General features: G+C 49.6%; 10 protein-coding genes across 10 annotated transcripts; 6 read left to right on the top strand and 4 right to left on the bottom strand.

Moving 5' to 3' along the window:
• Positions 1 to 979: 979 nt before the first annotated feature.
• On the bottom strand, positions 980 to 2,547 carry M437DRAFT_50844 (uncharacterized protein; the record flags this gene model as incomplete). Its single annotated transcript, XM_041022084.1, has 3 exons — positions 980 to 1,768; positions 1,880 to 2,033; positions 2,090 to 2,547. 3 exons carry the CDS (start codon positions 2,545 to 2,547, stop codon positions 980 to 982), a joined length of 1,401 nt encoding a protein of 466 aa, XP_040879057.1.
• Positions 2,548 to 2,810: 263 nt separating this feature from the next.
• Positions 2,811 to 3,846, top strand: M437DRAFT_66969 (tropinone reductase 1; the record flags this gene model as incomplete). The annotated part of the gene is made up of 3 exons (XM_041024864.1): positions 2,811 to 3,335; positions 3,370 to 3,596; positions 3,648 to 3,846. The coding sequence occupies 3 exons, from the start codon at positions 2,811 to 2,813 to the stop codon at positions 3,844 to 3,846; spliced, it is 951 nt and encodes a 316-aa protein (XP_040879056.1).
• A 153-nt stretch (positions 3,847 to 3,999) lies between these two features.
• Positions 4,000 to 5,559, bottom strand: M437DRAFT_50651 (cholinesterase; the record flags this gene model as incomplete). The annotated part of the gene is made up of 1 exon (XM_041022049.1): positions 4,000 to 5,559. The coding sequence occupies one exon, from the start codon at positions 5,557 to 5,559 to the stop codon at positions 4,000 to 4,002; it is 1,560 nt and encodes a 519-aa protein (XP_040879055.1).
• A 1,433-nt stretch (positions 5,560 to 6,992) lies between these two features.
• On the bottom strand, positions 6,993 to 7,833 carry M437DRAFT_22652 (uncharacterized protein; the record flags this gene model as incomplete). Its single annotated transcript, XM_041019045.1, has 2 exons — positions 6,993 to 7,411; positions 7,464 to 7,833. Coding segments are annotated over 2 exons (789 nt in total), but the record flags the coding sequence as incomplete, so codon positions are not given.
• Positions 7,834 to 11,447: 3,614 nt separating this feature from the next.
• M437DRAFT_50590 (uncharacterized protein) lies at positions 11,448 to 12,137 on the bottom strand (the record flags this gene model as incomplete). Its single annotated transcript, XM_041022035.1, has 2 exons — positions 11,448 to 11,818; positions 11,870 to 12,137. Coding segments are annotated over 2 exons (639 nt in total), but the record flags the coding sequence as incomplete, so codon positions are not given.
• A 1,210-nt stretch (positions 12,138 to 13,347) lies between these two features.
• M437DRAFT_85457 (uncharacterized protein) lies at positions 13,348 to 13,862 on the top strand (the record flags this gene model as incomplete). Its single annotated transcript, XM_041028292.1, has 4 exons — positions 13,348 to 13,394; positions 13,456 to 13,657; positions 13,712 to 13,759; positions 13,809 to 13,862. 4 exons carry the CDS (start codon positions 13,348 to 13,350, stop codon positions 13,860 to 13,862), a joined length of 351 nt encoding a protein of 116 aa, XP_040879052.1.
• Positions 13,863 to 14,744: 882 nt separating this feature from the next.
• Positions 14,745 to 15,746, top strand: M437DRAFT_50794 (NAD(P)-binding protein; the record flags this gene model as incomplete). Its single annotated transcript, XM_041022080.1, has 2 exons — positions 14,745 to 15,020; positions 15,072 to 15,746. The coding sequence occupies 2 exons, from the start codon at positions 14,745 to 14,747 to the stop codon at positions 15,744 to 15,746; spliced, it is 951 nt and encodes a 316-aa protein (XP_040879051.1).
• Positions 15,747 to 17,468: 1,722 nt separating this feature from the next.
• M437DRAFT_76165 (uncharacterized protein) lies at positions 17,469 to 18,311 on the top strand (the record flags this gene model as incomplete). The annotated part of the gene is made up of 2 exons (XM_041026572.1): positions 17,469 to 17,628; positions 17,680 to 18,311. The coding sequence occupies 2 exons, from the start codon at positions 17,469 to 17,471 to the stop codon at positions 18,309 to 18,311; spliced, it is 792 nt and encodes a 263-aa protein (XP_040879050.1).
• A 1,194-nt stretch (positions 18,312 to 19,505) lies between these two features.
• On the top strand, positions 19,506 to 20,543 carry M437DRAFT_66962 (uncharacterized protein; the record flags this gene model as incomplete). The annotated part of the gene is made up of 3 exons (XM_041024863.1): positions 19,506 to 19,586; positions 19,633 to 20,156; positions 20,213 to 20,543. The coding sequence occupies 3 exons, from the start codon at positions 19,506 to 19,508 to the stop codon at positions 20,541 to 20,543; spliced, it is 936 nt and encodes a 311-aa protein (XP_040879049.1).
• A 1,428-nt stretch (positions 20,544 to 21,971) lies between these two features.
• On the top strand, positions 21,972 to 22,607 carry M437DRAFT_50793 (uncharacterized protein; the record flags this gene model as incomplete). Its single annotated transcript, XM_041022079.1, has 1 exon — positions 21,972 to 22,607. A coding segment is annotated over one exon (636 nt), but the record flags the coding sequence as incomplete, so codon positions are not given.
• Positions 22,608 to 23,916: the final 1,309 nt, after the last annotated feature.

Here is a 23,916-nt window from a genome sequence, read left to right as displayed (position 1 = left end):
CCTAACCCTAACCCTAACCCTAACCCTAACCCTAACCCTAACCCTAACCCTAACCCTAACCCTAACCCTAACCCTAACCCTAACCCTAACCCTAAACCCTAAAACCCTAAAGATGCTAGTGTCAGATCGAGAAGAATTTGAGGGAGTGCGAAGCCGATATGGGAATCTTGGACGTTTGCTTGCTCAATCTTGACGTGACGGTGACATCGAGGCCGTCTAGACTCAATGACTTGCAAGGAATTCTGGTATGCATTTTACCAAACTGGTAAGGTTGAACCGTTGAAATAATGAAACGATAGGGTCGTGACTCGTCAGAGTCATCACCCATGCCGGTACCGCGACTTTAACAAAGCGGGAGGCAGCATCTTCCATGGATTAGCCGCGAGTGCAGTTGACAACGAGTCAAGATTGGACTTACAGTTTGTTGTACGCATGTCGATGTCGATAAGAGAAAACCAGAAACCGAAAGCGAGACTTAGTCATGTCCTGCTTCCCTACCGTCGCTCTGCGGCCGGCAGCGACACCCGGACCGAGACGCGCCCCATGACCCTTTCGATGGCACAAAACCTACACATGGAATTGCTTCGAATGAATGCTGAGAAGCAGCAAGAGAGCTCGAGATCTCGAGAAACCAGAAAGGTAATGGTAGAAGTGATGGTAAAGACCGTTTGATTATTATCAGCCGCAGTGGGGCTAAGCCTGGTCAAGCCGATGGACAAGCCTCGACCGTCGCAAGACTATGACCTCGGTCCCAATGCGAAAACAGTTATGGTGATTCTTATAGGACTCACTTTTCCCTGTCCCGAATCTCATACTTACAATTATTGCTCCGCCCTGCCCCAGAAGTTTGTGATTGCTGAGTCGTGCCTGCAGTAGGCAAGATACCGGGTACTAGGGTCTCTCAATTCCGTCTTCCGCCATGAATCGCGGATTCATTGCAAAGTGAAGCTTCCACAAAGAACTGCTCGAATATATCGAATCACCAGTAGGCTTCAGGGCCCATAGGCACTAAGTATTTGTCGCAATGCTCCTCGGACTCTGCTTCACGGAATGTGTCGATAGTGCCACTAACTCCGTTCTCATCTACCGACCAATGCCCTTGACATATGTGCGCATAGAAGTTCTCCAATATTGCAAGCAAAGAAACACCATGGTAGGATGCAAATGGATTTATGCCCATCTGGTAGAGCTCATCATGTGTGCCGTCAATCGCTATGCCATTGCTTGTCATGGCCCATGTGTCTTCGCCACCAATTGTGAAAGGTAGTAGCAGTCTTGTTGCGTCTGTGAAAGGGGTCAAGTCCTCTTGCGACCAGCCCTCGAAGTACAATCCAGTTGGAATATCTGTGGCTTCTTTGTACGGATAGGGGAACCACTCAGATGCTTTGCAAGTGTCATCGCCCTTAAATAGAAGTACCGGCATCTTCTTCCGGACTTGCAAATCGGCCTGCCTCGCCATCATACTCTTCAACGGCTGTTCCACGATTTCTTCGGGTGTTAGCAGCCGGAGCCCGGGTGCAATAAAGTTGAATCGAGGTTTTCGAGCACGCAATAGAACCAGTTTGGGAAAATCCTCGGTGATTCCAGCTGACTCGAGCATTTCTTCGTTGGTCAGGCCATATTCTGGCTTTGTATCAACGTTCGGAGCCGTCGGCATTTTTTCTTCGATAGCTTGAACGAGCAAATCCCAAGTCTGAAGACATCCATCCAGTACTTCTTTGGTGTGCGGTTGAATGATCCAAGGTCCAAACATCACATCATTGTTCCGCTTGACTCCGGTCACTGGGTCTGCGAATATTGCATCTGGTCGATCTTGAGTAGACACCCACTGGAACTCGCCGTCGACCAGCATGCCTTTTGCATCACCAGGTCGCTCGACATCATTGTGGATGCATACAACTTTTTCGGACTCGATCATGTCAATGTAAACACTGAGGACTGTTTCCAGTCTCTGCCAAGGAATGTCTTCATACTCCGGGTTGAAGTGCACATTGTGAAAGTTGATGACACACTCATGTGTTTCCTGGTTATAACTGTCGTTGTCAGAGTGATTCATGCTGCGCAAGTGATGCAAAGAGTGAGGTCATACACAAGGCCATGAGGGTGCGATCCTAATTGGTCGTTGACGGTATATAATGTCATATACTGACCAGGAAAATCCTCAATATCGTCATAGTTGTAGAGAGGAGCTTCATGGCCATGGGGACCGATAAGTCCCTCGAGAAAATAGAAAAACCTGTATTCTCTTGGCATAAAGTCGTAGATCGGCTCTGTCTCAGGCATTTCGGTGTCGTACGCTCTCTTGAGAAACTCGACCATTGATACATGAAGACGGTCAACATCCTGCTCCCATCCATCTGGGTCCTTTTCCCAAGCAGTGACTGTGGGCAGGGTGTCTAGAGAGCGACCACACGCCGTCCATCCGTGTCTCACGATGGCATTATGCAGAGCAGCGCATCGCTCATAGTCAAGGCCGCCCTCCTCACGCGCAGGATTGGCATCACCGACCAGCAGGTGACGAACGTCGTCGAAGATGGCAAAGGGCATGAGATGTGGCTGTGAAAGTTGTTGCGAACAAGGGGCTGAAGTTTGTTGACTGCAGCGGCCGCGAAAAGTTTCCCCCCAACCCCGCGGCGAGCTTGAGCCTCCATGACAGCACCAGCTTGAGCTTAGACGGTGATGTCACTATGTTGATGCATTACCCATTCAAGTAGGATTGTATCCACTCTTGCTGTACTTTTTATGCTGTCTATCTCTCGTTCTTTGCCTCCCTCTTTCTTATACATACTTTCCAACACAGCATATCCAAAATGTCTCAGCAAGAAGGTCCCGTTACCGCCTACACATGGCAAATCTCCGCACAAGATCAACAGGGCGGCCCTGGTCTCGACAAGGACATGAAAGAGCAGGCCAACTGGACACAACTCGAATATTGGGACGACAACGGCAAGCCATACCTCAAGGAGTACGAGGGCAGAGGTCTTCTCCAGGATAAGGCTGTTCTCATCACTGGTGGTGACAGCGGTATCGGTCGCTCCGTCGCAATCCTGATGGCCAGAGAAGGCGCCGACGTCTCGATTCTATATTTGCCCGAAGAAGAGGAGGACGCAAAATACACAATCAAGCAGATTGAGAAGGCTGGTCGCAAGGGCCATGGCATGCAGTATGATCTCAAGGAGGAGGCCAACTGCAAGGCTGCCATCGAGGAGCACATCAAGGTCTTTGGCAAGCTCAATGTCCTTGTCAACAATGCTTCTATGCAAGAGTCGTGCGAAGACCACAGAGAGATTGACATTTCGACCGTCACCCAGACTTTCCAAACCAACATCATCCAGGTATGTCATAAATTTATCTACGGCTGTCAAACAGAAACTGATCGCGTTGCCACAGATGATGGCTCTGAGCAAGTATGCCCTCCAGCACATGAAGCGCGGCGACAACATCGTCAATTCTGCCTCCGTTCTCGCATACATGGGCGACCCTACCAAGATCGATTACAGCTCCACAAAGGGCGCAATTGTCACCTTCACCCGCGCACTCGCAAAGCAACAAGCACCTAGAGGCGTCAGAGTGAATGCTGTTGCGCCTGGAATCATGTAAGATATTCTCATCACCATCGTAACTTCAACAATCTAACAAAATCACAGTTGGACACCCCTCCAACCCGCTACTGCCAACGTACCCGCCGAGGGCATGAAGAACGTCGGTGTGGGCGCGGCCCCCATGAACAGAACCGGTATGCCTATTGAGATTGCCACCGCTTACATTCAGCTGGCTTCACCTCTTGGGTCCTACTTTACCGGCGAGTGTATTCACGGTACCGGTGGTATCGAGATGCAGGGTTAAACAACTGTCGATGGTGATGATAATGAATGCCCATGTCTTGTAGTTCTGTGGTCTTGAAAAATCTTAATGAACTCATCCATACTCCGTGCCTCTTGCCGCTCTACGAATGTGTCATGTTCGACCTGATCAATCTTCCCTCAGGACTGCAAGACCTCAGAAAGCACCATGAGCAGGACTCGGATCGTTCACCGCCGGACACTTTGCATCATAAACCATCGGATCAACGAACGACGGCGTAGTCATTTTGTCGTATGCCAACCTCGCGAGAGTCTTCTTACCAGCCTCGTACTTCGGCCACTCCATTCCTTCTAATCCTTTCACAGGATCACGCGCAAACGTTGCCCAAGCCTTCGTCATATACCTCGAAACCTCATCCTCTGCCGCCGTGTTCGGTATCCCACTGACATCTTCCGCTGTTCCAAAGATCATGGTGAGTTCAGTGCCATGGTAAGCGCCGCTTCCAGGATACAAGCGCAAATTCTCCCAATCGCCAAAGTAGATGTAGCGCCAGGTGGGCACATTGTACTTTGCGCGATTCGCTGTCTCAGTGCCAGTGGGACAGGTAAAGCCAGCGAGGTTGAAGTCATCCCATTGAGCAGCTGTTAGAGTCTTGTTGCTTGCCCAAGCAGCTAATTTGTACCAGCCTGCTTCATAATCGGTGTTGCCAGCCACGTAGGGTATCTTTGCGAAACTGCCGCTGGCGGACAGGGAAGCATAGTCAGCAAACACAGTCTTATTGTCGACAGTAGGATGGAAGACTGGCTGGTTAAGCGCTATTGTCGGCTGAAAGGGCACCTTAGCCACAGCTTTAAGAATATCAGTGACATTCTTGCTGCGCATACAAGGCATGACATCGCCTGAATCGCCACAGCCGAGATTGCTTGCCGCTATATACCAATACTTGGCCGACATATCAGGCGAATTGAGATCGAAACTAAGCGCTGTACCTGAATGCGAGACTAGGCCAGCGACAATCGGGTCCTCCTTCCAAGCATAAGCGTAGAAATCAGTCGCAGCACCACCAGCGCTTTGGCCGAACAAGGTGATGCGATGCGAATCACCGCCAAACCCTGCGATATTGTCACGTACCCATTCGACAGCCATGCGATGGTCGAGCAGTCCAAGATTTTGGGTTTCGCCTGGGGCACCAGGGTAGCCAAAGATATTGACACGGTGATTGATGGTGACGACGATAACATCTTCCTGATCGGCAAGATATTGACCTTGGTAGAACAGACTGTGGGTACCAGGAATAGTGAATCTTCCACCATGAATCCAGAGCAGCACCGCCTTTGGAGATTTATGTGTTGTAGCTTTGGTCCAGATGTTAAGAGTCAAACAATCCTCACTCTGAGGATTTCCCACCTGGTCGGCAAAGTTCAAATAGATGCGTTGACCGGATGCTGTCAAGCCGGGATAGGTCGATGGTGGAGGTAGGTTTGCAGGACAATCTGGCGAGAAGGAGGAAGCATTGAAGATGTCGTCTGAGCTGTACTGTTGAGGCGCTGCAAAACGAAGTTCACCCAAAGGTGGTTGAGCATAAGGTATACCGAGATACTCAGAGACCTGAGAGCGGTTCCTTGAAGCATGTCCAATGATGAGGCCGCTGGTAGTGTTTACCGGAGCACCTACAATGTTACGATCATGACGAAAGGGATTGGCAATGTTGAGGGATAAAAGGGCTGCAAGCACAGAAAAGAGAGTCTGGGCCATAATTTACATTCACAGAGCAAGAAACATTCACAAAGGAGGAAAGATAGAGGAGATGAAGCAAAGAATAAGGAAAATGAGGAGAGTGTGGAGAGAACATTGAACCTTGAGCTCCCACATCCGATAGCCGGGGTTTTCGGATCGACCACCCGCATCATGACAGTGCAATGCGATGCGATAAAGTCTGCAGTAAATTATTTAGGCGAGATCGTCGACTTACTCTTGTTGACGATGCATAGAACTACAGAGGAAATATGGGAAGGGCGGTAAGCAGTGTATACAGACACCCTTTGGTTCGCAAGGCAAGTGCAAATTGTCTTTACAGTTCCTGGTATGTCGCGACTCTGGCACAAACTCCATCCTCAAGAGATTGCAGACCTCCGTGTCAGGAAGAATCACATCGAGCGAGTAGCTACCCTCAACGATCAAGAGCGCTGTCCGAGACAAGTGTGACTTTGTAAAGCAAAGTCGTCGAGACGCTGGATCCAGAGCTCGGCAGTGTCGCATGACTAGATGCCTTGTCACAAGACTACCTTTCGGCTCCCACGATGAGTTTCGCAGCAGGCGACCTAACGCGCGCGTGGAGGTCTCGTCTATCGCGCAAGTTCGATCAGGTTTGGGGCCATTGTCGAGCTCGGCATGGGTGTTTCCTTCTTTTCGATCGATTGTGTCTTCAGTCGTCGAGGGGTATCGCAAGCCATTATTCTAGCATATCAAGGCGACGCCGCTTAAGTGAATGATGCTGTCTGATGAGCTGAGTATCTCAGTCCATACTCGTGTCCCGCGCTGTCGGAAAGGTTGATTGAGTGGTCCATCTCGGTCTGCTGCTTCCTGTCTGTCTGTCGGCGGAAGAAAGCGCACGGAAAAACGTCGGCTTTCGGGCAGACGGAGTGGAGAGCTGCTTGCTGGCCCATCCGTTCGTTCGCTCACTCGTCCTCAGGCACAGTCAGGAGTCGCTCGTCATCATGGCTGGTCAACCTCGCCGATTCGCCCAATCAGGCAGGTTAGCAGATTGATGCCATCTGAAGCGCGGCTGGTAGAGCCTGACGCGCACGCTATCATCGTAGAGTGTCATTGTTGGCACGTTGTGCTATCATGGTTACTCAGAGTACTTTTGGTCGTTTCAGTCATTATTTATCGCTCATCTATACAGTCGCTCTAGTCGTTCACGCTTTCGAGCCCTCGTATCCTACAAATATCGTTCCGCTATCCGACCTCTGCATCATGTCAACCCGCGTACTCGATCCACTCCGTTCCGGGTCGTCGTATCTGTACTCCTCGCCATCTTGGAATGATGTAAAGCCCATGCCTGTCCATGTGATGATTGGTCGTCGCATCTTCGCTTGCGGTGGTGTTACTGGCATGACGGCTGGTAGCGGCATCAAGACAACCTTTCCGCTATCATCCCTGGCAGAAGAGCAGAAACGGAATCTCTTGACAAGTGGTTGCAACAATGGTACTGACGCCGCGATTGTTCCGACGCTCATTTCCAGGAAACACAAGAAGAAGTAAAGGTCCTTGTAGTACTTGTCCGAGACGGTAAAGTAGTTCCACATGGCCCATGTTTTGACTGCGCAGCACACGACTGCCAGCCATCCCAGGCTCAACGAGACAACGAGCGCGGCCTTCTTGAAAGTCGACACTCTCATCTTAAGCACAATGGGCAGGGGCCAAACAGCAAGGATGCTATCCGTCAACATATTTGCGACGGCGTTCCACATAGCAAGACCCATCCACACCTTGGTCGAGATCATTTTTGCGTCTTTCTGTTCGTCGAAATGCCAGTTTGCACGCAGCGGGATACAGGACCAAAAGAGTGTGGAACCATATACCAGGGAGGAGATGGCGATGAACGCTACATCAGTCAGTCATGGATCACATACCACTCAACCATGTTTCCGACTCACACATTAGACAGTACAGCACCCATCGACCCCATTTCTTCGTGCCCACTCGGATCAAGAAGAAGCCAACACTGCACTTGAATGTTCCATTGCCGAGCGAGATGAAGAGTTGATGCGGGAACGTCCATAGTAGGAACAGCTCGTATTGTGGTATCGTGACAGTCTCCATGTGGTGCCCAAGCACTCCAGTCGTTGCCTCGCCGACAAAGCAGATCCAGCACCCCAGAACGAAAAGAGCGGTGATGAAGATCAAAAGGTCTTCCCAACCTAGACGCCGTACCATGAAAGCTCGTGCGTATAGGCGAAGCGCTACAACAATGAGGGACAAGAAGCAGAAGAAGCCGGTAACGCCGAGTATCGTCGGAGCCAAGTCTTGCGCCAGGTACTCCTTGCTGTGCATCGTATCGTCGCGAGACAGCAGGAAGCCTCTCGAACCATCCATGTTTATGGGTAGTGATTAACAAACATCAAAGGAGGACCCCAAGGCTGGTGGAAGGATGCTTGAAGAGACCGTAGTCAAGGTGCAAAGGGGTTGTGGGGGATTTGAAGATTTTTACTGAAAGGACAGAAAAGAGCTGGTATGACAGTTTCAGTCTGGAGGTGTCTGGACCGTCTATATGTGTTTGGTACGAGACCGTATACGACTCCACGAGGTTCTGGGTTGAAAAGGGTATGTATGTGGCTTGAGCCACATTCGTGTCTACTCCGTCTGCCGAATGAAATGTCTCGTTATATTGCCGGTGTCAGGCGGTGGTAGGCGAGACTGTTAAGGGCAAATATCGTTCCTGCCGTGAACCGAACGGGGAGCAAGCGAAGAAGTCTCAAAAAAAGGTCGAGGATCAAGGCTCGACACGCAATGAAACGACAGATTATCGTATCCTCACAAAGAGAACCGAGGCCACGTTCGGTTCGAACAACGACATCCGCGTCAAGAGAGGAGAATATTGCAAAGGATTTGAGACATGTTGGACAAATTGAGAAACCGCGACTATTGGATAGCAGCCCCATTGTCAACGCTTGGCATAGTATGAGCGACGTGAACTGGTGAATATCATCTTGTGCCGTGTCTTTGAACTGCGCTGGATAGGTACAAAAAACCGCTCTTGCCGCTGTCATCGAACTCCACAAGACTCCATTCGTGAGGAAAGTTGTGACGAAGCTCTCTCATCTGCCCGAAGAGTGTAGAGAGTGTTGCTGACCAGAACAGTTGAGTGAAACCGCATACTGAAAGACTAGAGGACGTTGGTAACGGTCCAAACTCGTTCGGCCGAAGGAACGTTATTATATGCCGAGACCAGCCAGGGGTGGGAATTTGATCAGGAAAATCCAAAATAGCAGGGTGTACTATCATCACTCCAGAGCTTGTTGTTTCAGTTAATTCTGAAAATCGTCGGATGTCGTTGAAAGAGTGTTAAGCAAGGTGCGGACGGAAGTGGACATATAGGGGGAATATAGGTGCTTTGGGCCCGTTTGGGCACTACAGCCGAGTACCTCCGTCCTGGCTGTGAGTCGGCACCGCCGGAAATAGCAAGATCTGCGGAGGTCTCAGAACATCTGAGCATGCGATTTCGCATGGTCCCGGATCTTCGAGTCTTGAGGAGAGTTCGAGACTTATGAAACCGAGTTCACCAGTGACATGCAAGATACTTCTGCAAAAGCCGTCTTCGGAAGGAGGCATGGTTTCGGGCTGCAAGAACCGAATGTTGGCATGTTCACCGTTGACGAGAGCGCCGGGTGCAATAAATCCGACGCCTCTGATCGCACCTTCCAGCAGCATGGCTGCTGTTTTGAGCTCTAGATTCACAGAGCTGTTGAAAGTATCACCCTGACTCCTGTTTCAAGCACTCTTTTGATCATCCACCATTAATGTAATGGTCAGCGCAGCTGTCTCTTTACTCAGAAAATCTGTGTCAGGTCAGGTGACACCGTCACCAGTCATGACACGAATTGTCCTGAGCAACAAACAGCCACAAGAAGGAATGGCTTCCACTGAAATTTGCGGACTACGTGACCGTCAGGATTCTGTGCCGCAGACGTATGCCATAGCATAACGTCAACCCCATGCCGTCCATCTGTTTGAAGGCTTTTGGTAGTGTAACTTCACCCGATCAATTAAGCCCAAATTCACGCTGCCGATTACCTCATGAGGAGATGACAGACTGGCGGGTAAGGCAGAGGCTTGAACGATACACTATAGAAACACGAAAGAGAAAGAGGACCAGCGACGGCACTGATATGTGACAAATGTCGTAGTGTCGTCGACTAGCAAGTATAAGCGGTCGATCACGCTCTCTATGAGGCAAGTCAGTAAAGCTTATACAAGTCGCCCAGCCGCGCTTGAACTGCCGCAAGGGCGATACTGTCAAGCCTGAAGACCAAGCGACATGACCCTTTGCGAGCATTCAACTAGTCGTTCTTCGGTCTACTATACGTATTGTGGCAGAAGTGAGATGCGTCTTGTTTCTGCGATCAGACGCCGTTCATTTGTTGATTCCCTGATTCCTAACCAAAGAACCTTACTCGGACTGACTCAATGTGATTTACTGATGTGCCCTTTTCAGTCAATTCGATACTACTCTTCAAGCTGGGCCTTAATTACCGCGGCGGGAAGTGCTTGATTAGAGAGTTCTGTAGCCAATCAAAATTGGTGGGTTCAAGTAATGGGACTACTAAGTTCGCTTAAGAGCAAGCAACACCACGCCTCAATCAAGTGTACTGTGCACAACCCGCACTTGAATCGAATCGACGGTAAGACTTACCGATTCCAGTGGCTTTTGACTTTACAACCACCAGAATAAGGCTCAGGGACATAGTTTTGACGTTTGAAATGTCCCGTCTCCATGCTGTGGGGTCAGTCGGCCGAACTCTCGCGAGCCGCGACCTCGACTCTGCGGTTGCAGAGAGACATTGATCACATCGTCTCGCACGAAAGCTGACAGTCATGATCTGACCGCATAGATGGGTAGCCGGCGGTACAGATGCGCGGGCTTTGTACAAATGCTACAATGTGACAAGTCTGAACCTCTATTCCGCTGCTGACGATGATGATTTGCTAGACCACAGTCTGGACTTTGGCTATCTTTCCAAAACGGCTTCCCTTATTGCAGAATCTCAGTCCTCATTACAGTATCAACAGAGCATCATTCGACTATCGAGATTTCCACGTTGCGCAATCTTCCAGCCGCCTTATATGCTCCGAAACTTCGATCATTTCCATTAATGATTTCCTAAATCGGAAAATGGAGAAGCAGCCGGGATTTATGAGAGCTTTAGTGGATTTTCTCATGTTGGGCTCGACCGAGCTCCCTCCTGGCCTCATTATCGCTCCATCGACTTTCGGTAGCTCTGAACGGTCTTGGAATGTGCTCCTCCGTGGTCACTCGGATGGACTGCACTTGATCTTGCTCTTGACTGTTGGTGAAGTCCTCAACGACTTATGGCAGAAACAGGATTGAAATCGGACTCGTGACAACTTCATGTCCTGTTATCGTCCAACCGTCTTACGAAGCTGTCAACTTGGCAGCCGTGAGCCACTCGTTAGAGCAATTTTGCATGGTCGACTCCTGACTGAAAACCGTTGATCAGCTGCACAGATCTGCAAAGATGATCGTGACTTACATCAACGACTCGTAGAGCTTCGTGGTGATCAAAGCCTTTCGCAATATCATATAAACCAAGAGGCAATACCGATGTGCAACAAATGCCATGTCACTACATATTGAAGACTAGTGGCACTAGGGTCCGGCTACACTCCAACAAATTTGATCTTGGGTTTTCCTCCACGGCGCTCATTCGAGCCAGCAGACTTCAACAAAGGTTCTTTCCAACGACTACTTCCACTACTGCTATACCCATTCTACTACACCCAAAAGAATTCGACCACGACTTTCAGATCGACCTTTGGCAGATTCATACGTTCCAACCTCGACAATCGTTTCACCATCACAGCCAGCTTGGCAGTGCGCGTCACTTCCCACTTCAATCTCTCTACACGAACTCGCCGGCACCGTGGCAGCGGGTGAGAGGAGGTGCAGCTTGCTTCTTCGTGCACATGGAGATGGCACCCGAAACCCAGTCAATACCAGCATAGCTTCCCTCACCATGTTCATCGGCCATCCAAGCACCAATCTGCTTGTAGCTTCCAGGACATCCTTGCATTGTGCGACCATAGCGACGTGTGACCAGGGGTCTGGTGATCATGACACCGCAGTTGCCGTCTTTGACTGTACCCTTGGTCGTTATCGAGTCTTGTGTAGTCCAGGTACGGCTGAAACTGACGCCAAATTGGGCAGTCAACCTATCGGCGATGAGTGTTGGGCTGCCTCCTCCACTGACCGTGACAGCATTGGCGACCGAATCTGGATGGTTGGTCAGGGCGATGCCTCAAGATATGGTTTGCGTATACTAACATCCTTTCATGACGTTGATGTCCATATCACCAACCGCACACACGACGGGTGACATCTGAACGTCCCAGTCGACGAAACGCTGCGTGGTGTCCGTGACGATCGCATAAGTGCTGTCGCAGCTTGCTTGACGCTTGCTCAAGGTGCCATTGGTCGGGAAAGGCAAAAGAGGTCCAGCAGTAGCATTGAGGTAAGCCTCGTCGACAGTTGGCTTCTCAAGGAGAACTCCAGCGGCCTTGAGCGAAGCAAGCCAATCGTTCTGCTTGATGGTCTCCACTGTACACGAATCAAATCAGAACCCTGGACCTTGTAGCAATCGGCCAAGTAATGACACCTACATGCGCCATGCTTGTTCAGCACCATAATGTCTTCAGACAGCGTGCCATCTGGAGCACCGCCGTCCTGGAGCATGACTGGAGATGCCAATGTAGACAGTGCAAAAGATACAAGAACAAACGAGGAGATCATGGTCGCAGGTGGTGCTGGACGCAACATGATCAGATATTCAATGCTTAACGATAGACAAGGCTTACGGTGTTAGACCATGGCTTATATGTCTCTCCACGAGCATGAAGCAGACCCCTTGAGAGGTGTTGTTGCTGGAATCAGTGCTTGAGGAATGTTGAGCATTGCCAAGCACGATATAACTCTATGGCGAAGGATTATAACCATGTCAAAGGGCTAGGTTGGCAGATACGAGCATCCGAAACACGCTAGAGCAAACAGACTTTGGTGCCCGAGTGGCCGCAAACATCAACATGGAGTGTTATATTCGGGCCGGGATGTGATCTGGGGAAGATGAAGCGATGCTGGGGTTTCAAAGAACCTCATGTCATGTCAGCCATCCCTGATTTGCGCTGCAAGACGACCAGCAACGACATCAAAGGATAGTCGATCACGAAGACACGAAGGCGCAGTCTCACCAGTCAACCGTATCAGAAGCCCTGGAGTCTGTGCACTATGCAAGCAGTTCATATAACCATACGATCAAGACTGCGATACATGGTGCACAATTGTTACGTTCACAAAAGGCCGGAAAAAACCAGAATGGCATAGACTGCAATCACATCAGCTCATACCATGACTCAAAGTGTCTTCTATCCACTCATGTTTTGAACATGCTGTCATCTCTGGACTCGATTCAATGTATCACATCGATAGCACTGCCCAAGAATCAATGAGGTGTATCAAGATGGTCTTTGCACTACCTAGCTCAAGATCAAACAGCCAAGTTTATCAGGTGCTCAGCCAAGTAGCTATCCACCTAGAGTGGAGTTTGAATACGAGTGCATCATCTCTGGTCGCTTATGTTTACTTGTCAAGATATGAGAGATGCTCAACAAGAACTTTGTCGGTCTGGCAATGAGAATATATGATTGAGCATGTTCCCGAAAAATCATCTCCCGATCATTCAACTGTTCTGCCGGTCACCATCAGACGATCTTGTACCCTTACAAAACTACTTCTCTTACTCGAACATCATGAAGGTCGTCTTGTGCTCATTGCTGGTTGCTGCTTTGACCCATGGGTACAACTTTCCACCCGATTATGCTGCTCGTACCATCAGCTAACGATTTTCAACGCTGCAGGGTCGATGCAAAACTTCACAATTCCGCCGTGTGCGTGACCGGTAGGACATCATCTCCAGTTGGAGGTACTGCATGGAGTGTCAGCTACAACTGGCAGAAAAACTATGAGATCGATGTCAAGGCAACACAATGTGCCTGCGACTACTATAAGCAACGCAACACTGGCAACAACCAATGGGACAAGTGTGAAGATTGTACTTTTGTATGCTTTGATTGAATTTGTGAACAAAGTTCGCTGTCACTGACTTTTGACCAGGATGGACTTCAATGTAACTCTGCTGGGTGGCATATCGGTGGTGATGAGGTAAGTGACTGTATGTCACTGTCGATTTGAGCTGATAATCATGTCTTAGATGGAGTACTATTGTAGTGAGAAGTGTGGTGCTCAGGGATCTGAGGCAAACTGAAGTGCTGGTTTCCCTATTTCTTCCTCTGACTCCAAACTTGGTATCGTGTGAATTCTCATCTTTACCTTGCAACTCAGTTTGGGTAAGCAACTCTGGTACTTGCATTTGCAATCGCTTTGTGGACTCCCTCACATACGCTGTTGGACGTCGAGTTCCCATAACAAAGTCACTGATGATCTGATTTTCTGTGGCTTTCTGCGTGAACTATCGTTACTCCGGTGCTGAGTGTGAGCGACTCTGTTAAGCACTATTCTCACACATCTTGGATACTGGCACTGAGAGTATAACTCACCATCCAGTTACAGCCCTTTTTGATCATGATGGACTCTTTGTCGATGTAAGGCATTACACAAAGATACACCCCCGGGTCATGCCAACGACAAACAGAGTGGTCTGTGCGTTTCGACTTTCCCTTGTTGTGACTTGTGAGTATTTGCACACAAGCAGCAGACGATGCCACGAGAGCTACCGACAAGTATCATCAGTCGTAGAAACAGCAATATTCGATGACCTGAAGAACTTTTCCAGAACGCTCTCGGAAATACACAACCCACAGCCTATCTGTCAAACAAGCTATAGCCAAGCGATTACCGGGTAAAATCGATTTTTGTGGGGACGCGGGTCATAGATGTGGGCGGCGGAGAAGATCTCCACCTGAAGAATACCACCACGAATGCTACAGCGCTGACATGATTCGCTCGCTGAGAGATACGCCGAGTGTAACTACCGAGTTCATGCCAGGATAAAGATGCGGCTGAAGAATGGAAGAAGGCGTACCATGACATAAGCATCGCTCTTCTTGCCGGGGATGATCTTTTTCTCAAGGACTTATAGCTTGTCGCATCGTCCTCTCCTTCGTTGAATCAACCATCAAAATCCAACATGAGTCCTCAAGCTTCTTTCACAGACAAGCTCGCTCTCGGCGAAGCAAAGAGAGGAGAGAACAAGCGCAGAGTCGTCGTCACTGGTGGCAGTGGTAAGCTCGGTCGCTCAACAGTTAGATACCTTGCCGATGAGGGCTGGGAGGTCATCTCAGTCGACACTCGTCGCCCTCCCGGCATCAGCGAGGATGGCAAGTCGGGTCTTGGTGGTGCGTACCGTCTTGTAGAGATCGACCTCGAGGATATGGGCGCTGTCATTGAGACATTCCTGACAACTGTAAGCACCTTTTGCAGTGCGATCGTCTTGAGTAGTGGTTGACAAGTTCAGGACATGGCATACAATGGCATCGACGCAGTCGTTCACTTGGCCGCGATCCCCTCTCCTGGACAGACCAACAGCTCCAGACAATTCCGTACCAACACCATGAGCACATACAACGTCCTTGAAGCTTGTCGCAAGCTCAGGATCAAGAACATCGTCCTAGCGTCTTCCGAAACTCTCATCGGTATCCCCTTGGACCCTCACATGCCCGAGTCGCTGCCAATCACAGAGGAGCATGAAAGAAGACCAGAGTCGGCTTACTCATTGTCCAAGTTAGTTGGTGAGACATTGGCAGAGCAATACGCAAGATGGGACCCCGAAGTCAAGATCATCTCCTTGAGATTCAGCAACGTCATGCTGCCGGAAGAGTATAAGACATTCGAATCCTGGCAAGACGACCCGATGAAGAGATATTGGAACTGCTGGGGTTACATTGACGCCAGAGATGGTGGTCAGGCCGTTTCCAAGTCACTGGACAGCAAGACCAAGGGACACCACCAGTACCTGATCGCTGCTGAGGATACCTGTATGAGACAGTCGAATGACGAACTCGTGAAGAAGGCCTTCCCCGGCGTCAAGTACAAGGCTACCTCAGGACCCAATGATACCTTGCTTTCGATCGACAAGGCCAAGAAGGAGCTCGGATTCAAGCCCGCATACAAGTGGCAGGATCAGTTGTAGATATGCAGTAGAACAATAAAAAAATGTTCATGAAGGAAGTTGTTGCCGAGCTGAGTTGTAACTTCATGATGCACAGCCACGTCCCGAGAATTCAACGACCTGCAAATTCCGACGCGATGCGGGCGGCGCGCGAGCATAACGCGCATTTGGAAGTCCTTTTGTTGACAAGTTTTATTTTTTCATTACATTTCCTTCCATCTCTCGATATTGACGCAGATTTCCGTGATTTGACAGCATAATTATGCCTTTCTGAACAGGAAGTGAATGTTGCTGACAGATTGATATCGAAGCATGAACAATAAATTTGGAGGTCTGACCACACAGCACGCAGGGACATTTGCAGGAGTATGAGGATGTCATTCCGCCAAGGCCTTGATGGTTGAGTGCTCAGAGTCTTTGACACGACGATCAAGTATACCGCCATGTTCCGAAGTAATGTTCTTCAGAGATCGACACTGTACGACAGCGGAGCTCACGCTCAGATCTTTCTCGTATCCTCAACGTACGGGATGATTGATGAGAGGTGATTCAAGAGAACACCCAATTAGCGACGACCGAACAACGACTGTTCCGCCCTATTCATGAGCGGAATCCCGCAGGTACAGATGCATTGAATGCTTTAAGAATATCGCCGCCGCGGAAAGTATGGTTATTGTGAGGGATTACCCCCTCATCGCCGCCATGTCACGGGAATCGGCGGCATTCTCAAGCCTCACGAACGCCTCCACCGTAACGCCAAGCATACTCCGCTTGCTTGTGCGTGCTTGACTTTGATTTAAGCTTCTAGATTTACACAAATTAATCGTTCCGCTGGCGAGAGTTCAGATCCTCATGCCGTGGTGTCGTCAATTTGCATGTTCAGCTGCTGTGATACCACAGTCACTCCCAGGGATGCCAAGCCAACGCCTCTGACCTCACTCATCAGAATGCTGTATACCACAGCCACACTCACTGAATACGTCCTGGCGGAGTTCTTACTCCTGTGCCGGTAACCGGACATTACAATTCACCAACGTAGCATTCGGCATGCCGTCTTTCGAACGTACACAGGAGATTGGAACATCTGTTGGGGATTTCTGAGGCGCAATTGCTCGGCAACAGTACAGACGACCAGCTCTTTCATCCGACATCAACTGTGGAGATCATTGAGATCTCCCGTTGCTATCGCCTATCAACACGTGCTGAGCGTGCACAGGGTCCTATTGACAGATGATGGCTATGTCGACGCTGATCGTAAGTCGCGTCAGACTCCGAGAGCTCGCAAAGCTTGAGAAGCTCTGATGGTCACTGTTCGCAGTGATCATGACTCGTTCCGGACTGTATCGTTCCTCTGAAAGGTTCGGACTGAATTCCATCCGGAAAGAATAACTTTAGGTCAGAATCCCACGTCATACGAGATATAGGCTCGCGGCCCAGCGCCTGAGGAAGCATGAACAAGCCCAAAAGCCAAATATAAGCGGATCTACACAAATCAAAGCCGTAAAGGGTCAACACACTGAGAGGTGACCTTTCTGAATACTAATCCTTCGGGGTGAGCGATGATGCTATACCATGCACCGGCTATGGTGTTGAGGTTTAGTATGGAGCCTCGAGAACATAAATATCAGATCCATCCTCGCAGTTACGACGTTCATCAAGCAAAGACATCAGCAGCACTACCACTAGGACAGCCTCCATCCTCACAGTCTCACTCCTCCTCTTCAATTCTTAATTGAGTCGAAAATGCCTTCCATTCAGAAGACTCTACTCCTCCTGGCCGCTTTCCAGGCCTTTACTGCTCTTGCAGCCCCTCTTCCTCAACTTGGTGGAGAAGGCGCCGCTTGTGGCTCCATCCTGACCGATACCGATAACGCAGTTGGCTACACAGTCGAAGACGTCGAAGGTGAATCAACATCGTACGGGGCCTCAAGTGCTTCACTAACAAGTTCAACAGATGGCGTCGCAAATGTCGTCAGCAAGGTTACCCGTCGCCAATTGGCTGGCGTAGGCTCTGCCTGCGACTCGATTGTGAGTGACACCGACAATGCTGTCGGATACGGCATCGAGAATGCGGAGGACAACACTGCTGCCCTAATCAGCGGATCTTCTTCGAGCACCACTACCACTGGAGGCAGCGGCGCTGCTCCCCCTCCACCACCACCCAAGAAGGGTCCCAAGGCTAGACGCCAGCTTGACAAGATTGCCAACGGTGCTGCCAACATCCTTGATGCTGCCCACCTAAACCAGCTCGGCAATGTTGTTATGACTGTGGGTGACAATGTCGATGGTGAACTCACCAGCGGTGCCGCCAAGCTCGGCGCTGATGTTGGCTCTTTCGAGGAACAAACCCTCGAGGGTGTTGGCAAGGCCATTCCCAGAAAGCGCCAGCTTGACAAGATTGCCAACGGTGCAGCTAACATCCTCAATGCTGCCCACCTGAATGACCTTGCCAACATTGTCAAGACCGATGGCGATAACATCGATGGCCAACTCACTGGTGATGCTGCCGATATTGGTGCCCAGGTTGGCGGTCTGGAGGAGGACACTCTTGAGGGCATTGGCAGCGCTGTGGGTAAGGGGTTGTAGATTTGATGGGACTGTGAGGATGGCTCTTAAAAGAGGCTGTTTGAAATGAGTGATGAAAAGCGAGGTATATGGATGGGAAGCAAGGTGTTGGCGTATCGTATTGACTTGATGTTGTACTATATATTGAGTTCTTGATAGAAGTATTGATGTATGGCTTTCAAATTTTTTGCATCTCTTGGTGATTGATAGAAGTGATTACGGCAGCGAACTCGCCTGGATCATCCTCACCTGCAGACTTCGCGCACTACAAGGCACTGACCTGTAGATCCGGGATCACCCCGGAAGCAGACTGAGAGGACACCTCAGCGTCATCTTCCAACGGCGGGATAATGAATACAGACCTCTGACACGAGAGCGGTTTGCTCTCAGACGAATCCGACAACATGTTTAACTCACCATGACTTGTCCTTCCGAAGCATGCACCCAAGATCGCTCCACTCAGCGAAGTTCGTGGTGCGGAGTTTCTGCCCTTTGCAGTCTACAAGCTGGCTGGCATTTCCAACAACGAGTACGATGAGCTTGTGGCTACAATCACCAAGGACCATATCATCGGCAAAGAGCCCAATGAGATTTATCTTGCATGATGTGCTCCTAAACATATGTCACACTTGCAGACGCTCGGTGATATCGTTGCTGCCCACATAGACTACTGTAAAGCTCATCTGAACCAGCTGAACCACTTTCCGTTGGGCTTTCTGGTAGCGCATGACAGGGATTGGAGTTTCAAGGGACTTTTTCCGGTATACATCGACTTCGAAGAGCCATTCGAGGTTACAGGATTCAGAGTATCCATCGAGGATGTTGCCCCAGCTGCAGAGACTTTGAGAAACGATGACAACGGAGCTCAGGTATTACGCGACATCTACGAGATGAGTATGATATACCCGCCACACAGCACAGTGCTAGACCAGCTGACATGCAGCTAGAAGATTGAAGCCAAAAAAAAAAAAAAAAACTCGATATCGTGCTAGATAAGTATAAAACTTGTCGCAGAATCAAAGACGTCAAAAGGTGTCGATATTGTAGATGTTACCCCACTCTTGTTTCCATGCCAACGCCCCAGGCCGCCGTTCGGGTGTCACTCCATAGCATCAATGATTGATGGACTTCGCACTCTCTGTGCATCACTATATTTAGGTCGCATCCACTTGAGACGGCCAAGCTGGTAACACTCGAGCCCCTCTTGCAGCAGTCATGTCGTACGTACCCCTTGGATGGACGCCAGAGCGTCTTGCTGCTGCGACGGCCGATGAATTGCTACAATTGGACTACTCAGTACGTCTCCTATCGCTCCAAAAGGTGCCTGGCTCATGGCCAACAGACGCTCCACTTGATTTCTCCAATGGCTGTCTCGTCGCCCTCAGCCCAAGACGCGATATTCGGAGCGCGCATAGATGAGCTTACACGTCGCGAGCGAGAGAGATTCAAGCTATCACCAGTTCTTCCACGCTTCAGACCCGACACACCATTGCCAGAAGATGATACTGAACGCGCCGTGATGCAACAGCGCATGCGCAAATGGCTGGACGATGAGCGCGCCCGGTATCTGGCCAATCCCGATGCACTAGCCGTTCCTTTGATCGATACACAGAAAGTGCCCAAGCCCGATGTAGATGCTGTTGTGCAAGTGGTCCAGGAAGCAGGCTATGACGATTTTGGTTACGTCCTTGTGCGTTTGGATTACACTGACGAGGATGCTTGGACACGCTGGAACACTATTTTCCATCAGTACTTAGATCGGAGTCTAGAAGAAAGTCTCGGTGGTGAGAGCATCGCAGACAAATTGCTCATCGTAAACGTGGGGGATGAAGACCTTGATGGGACTGGCTGGCATGGCGCTGTGAGGTATGTGTCGTTGCTCCATCGTATGTCAGAAACGTGCTGATGGATAGACGATACAGCTACTATGAAGATGTTTGCGCAAACGACGCGGTGCCGCCTGGTCTCGACACAGGCATGATTCTCGTAGCGGATGCAGAAGCTGTCAGCTCTCTGTTGCAACCGACACCCGATGTTGAGCCCTGGATCTGGGCTGCCGATGTTGACTATGACTGGAAAATCGGGGACCAACCCTCACTAGGTTCATCACCTGCCAGACACTATCCTGGATGCATACGTGTTGCTTTATCGGTAGTTCTCTCAGAGTTCTGGCCCCTTCTGAAGAGGCCTGGCGGTGTTGGGCGGCACCTCTGGACTCCAGACCTCGGAGTGTGGGAAGGAATAGGCGTCTAATGTACGAGTAACCCATCTTCTGACAAGTCTCTAAGATCCTGGAGAAGGAGTTCACTTTGAATCCCGCTTGCAAACAGGTCAGGGTCCTGACTCAACGTACATGAAGTTAGTGGTTGTACATAAGATTCCGCTTTCAAGGTATCCGAACACGGACTCGGCTCATCCAATTTTGTCCGCGTGACCTCAGACAAACTTTTCGTTACAAGCACGACCATCAATATGCTAGCCAAGCCCGCTATATACCACATGCGTACCTTTGGAGGTGCATGAACATCGCCGGAAGAGCCAATGAGGATTGATTGAGCATGGGATGTGAAGTATAGCAGTGCCCCAGTAAACCAGGTCCCGATGATGATTGACGTAATTTCGGAAGAGAGTTGTTAACAAGACGCGCTGCTGGAATTTCACGAAGTTGAAAAATTCGTGTTGACGCGGCTCTGGGAGAAGTTGAGGTAAGACAGGGCAGCGCAGATAAACTTCCCGACGTCTGGCACGCAAGATCGATCGTGAGCTTCACGAAATGACTACGATGGAATTTTCTGTCCAACCTCTTGGCAGCTGCGCCTATGCCTCAGCATTGATCTGGCTATTCAGGGAGTGAGTCTTGCTAGGGTAGGGTTTAGGGTTTTAGGGTTAGGATTACGACACGCAGACTGCAGCCGAAGGCTACAAAACGTGCTGGAGTAGATAGATAAGAGAAAGGGCTCTAGTCTATCTCGCAATTGATTGTACAGCAAGGTCAAGCGATCAGAGTTACCAGCATTAGGACTAACCTTGCCGGCGACGCCTAAATTCTGAGCTATCAGACGTTGGCATACATTATCATCCCAAATGGTGACCCAACGGGATTCCAGGTGTCTTGGTGCGTGTTTGATGCGCCATGGAAGCGTCACAGATTGCAAGCATTAAATCATCCGCTATGGCCAACCGGCTTCGAAGTTGACATTTCGATAACAGCTGCTGCGGTAAACCTTTGACCGAGAGCTACTGCAGCTGCCACAAAGTATCCATGGGTGCAACAAATTTCTGATAACAGGACATTCTCATTGCACTCGACCCCACGATGACGGGCGATCGGGGACCTGAGCTTGCAGCCGCAATGATATTGTTCTCTGTTTCTTCCTTGATCGCCTTTTTCACTCGAATCATGACTTGAATGTTGATATCCAAATCTCTGGGCAGAGATGATGCTTCTCTAGCTACGGCATTGGTAGGAGATATGTCTTGTTGTACGTCAACACTTTACTGAGTTTTGCAAGTCCTATTTCTCGTATATTGCTCATTATCCTTGGTTCATGTGCATGATGATTTGGTACGACACATGGACAACTTGTATTCCATGCAGATTATAAAAGCGCTGAAGGTACGTTAGGCTTTGTTTTCGACCCCTTCGTTGGCTAAAGATCGTGTCAGTTGATCTATGTAGGCGAGATATTCTACACAGCCTCAGCGACCATGCTACAGCTCACGATTGCATCCGTCTTGTTGCGTATCACAAGCTCAAAATCGATAAGAAAGGTTATCTGGACTGTGATCATCCTCTGTATCACCATGGCAATTGCTACGATAGCAGAAATGATATTCCAATGTCATCCTGTCAGCTTTTTTTGGGATAGGATGACACCTGGAGGACACTGCGTCGATCCCAGCATTACGACAGCTTTCCAATATGCATATGCGTCAGTATCATGTCTAAGCAACTGGACGCTCGGCATTTTACCTTGGATCATATGTCGCGATCTCACCAACCGCAGGCAAAAACATCAAGTAGCTGGCTTCCTGTGCTTTGCGAACATTGGATCAATTGAGACCACGATACGATTCTATGCAATTAATCAACTGCTGAATACCGAAGACTTTCTTTACGCAAGTGTTCCTCTCGCAGCCTGGAGTGCGGCGGAGGTGGGAACAGGCATCATGGCTGTCTCGATTGCGGCACTTCATCCGCTGCAACAATGGATCCAGGTTATGAGAGGTCGCGTCACAACACATCAAAGTATGGATCTTGAGACCGTTGTGGTGACGGAGCTGGACGGCTTTCCAGCAAAAGAATCACATGTTTGAGGTACAACGACTATTCTGGACCTGTAGTTGTACTGTCGAATTTTGCTCCTGACCTTTACTTTGACCTGTACTCTCCTCAAGCAAGGCTTAATTCTGACGCCAGATTTCCAGAACTAATGTATACCAAGGTCTTCATGAACAGTTCAAATCTCTAAGCTACAGCGGCAATTCTCTGGGACCTCGCAACAACCTTTCTGCTGGTGGATAGATAGTCTGATTAGCTAGGATATCCATACTCTGCAGCGGTGCTTCGAACTGTCGCATGACGCAGTTTCGAAACTCGACAGCGATCAGTGAGTTGGAACCAAACGCTAGTATAGACCCATGGCGTATGTCAAAGTTCTCAAGATCCATGGAGATCAGACGAGTCAAATACATTCTTGTCGCCTGAGAGATATGACTTGTCATTTCCTCAATGTCTCCATCTGCGATCACTTCATCAAAAGTGCGGCCTGTGGTGGTGCCGTCACATAGACCGACCACGAGCTAACGATGCTGCAGGAGGCGGTTTCATCGCCAACCAGATCAAAGATGTCTTGACGACGCAAGACAAAGCATCCGTCATGCAAGAGTAAGACAATGCCTCACCTGATGATGAATTGAGACGACTCTACAATCAAGGTCAAATGCCAGAACTGAAAGCCGTGGAGACATAATTGGGTATGTTGACAGAGTTATGATGACTCGATATTTCTTCAGGTGTCCGTGTCAAGAGGTTCAGATACTGATGTGGTGCTTGTAGGTGACACCCTGCGAGATCAGCAACGTTGAAATCTTGTAATTGGCCAGGAAGACGATTCGCCGTGATCTGAGATGGCAAACCTTCAAGGTGGAAGACATGCTGGCAAACTTGGAAGCGCTACGTGCTATTTGTATCATGGACTCGAGCAAAATGGAGAAGAAATGTATGGAATACGGGTATAGAATCAAGCCTCGTAGGGAAGCTTTGGAGGAGGTGTTGCAGGTTATGGCGGAGAAGCAGCAGTAGAGAGCTGGACGAGGTTTGATTCATCTCAGTGCAATTATGTCTGACTAAAGATACTGCCAGCTAGGCACGAGTCATATGAGATCGTCGGTTGCCTATCGATTGATCAATGTAATCTTCGTAGCCATGCAGTAGATTGGAGATGCCCTTTCGAAAACCAGTTTTGTCGTTTGGAACTCCACCCACTCCCGTGTTGGCACTGTCACCCAGGGTATTCCATTCCAGTAAACCAGCACAGGGCACACAAGTACCGACAATCACTCATTATGGCGCGGCGCCTGCTCAGCGCTGAATGTAGTAGCACCTAGGCATCAGCAAAAGGTG

This window comes from Aureobasidium melanogenum, assembly GCF_000721775.1.
Source record: "Aureobasidium melanogenum CBS 110374 unplaced genomic scaffold scaffold_13, whole genome shotgun sequence".
NCBI lineage: Eukaryota > Fungi > Ascomycota > Dothideomycetes > Dothideales > Saccotheciaceae > Aureobasidium > Aureobasidium melanogenum.
Note: the sequence above shows the minus strand (reverse complement) of the source record. Positions and strands in the feature narration are given on the sequence as shown.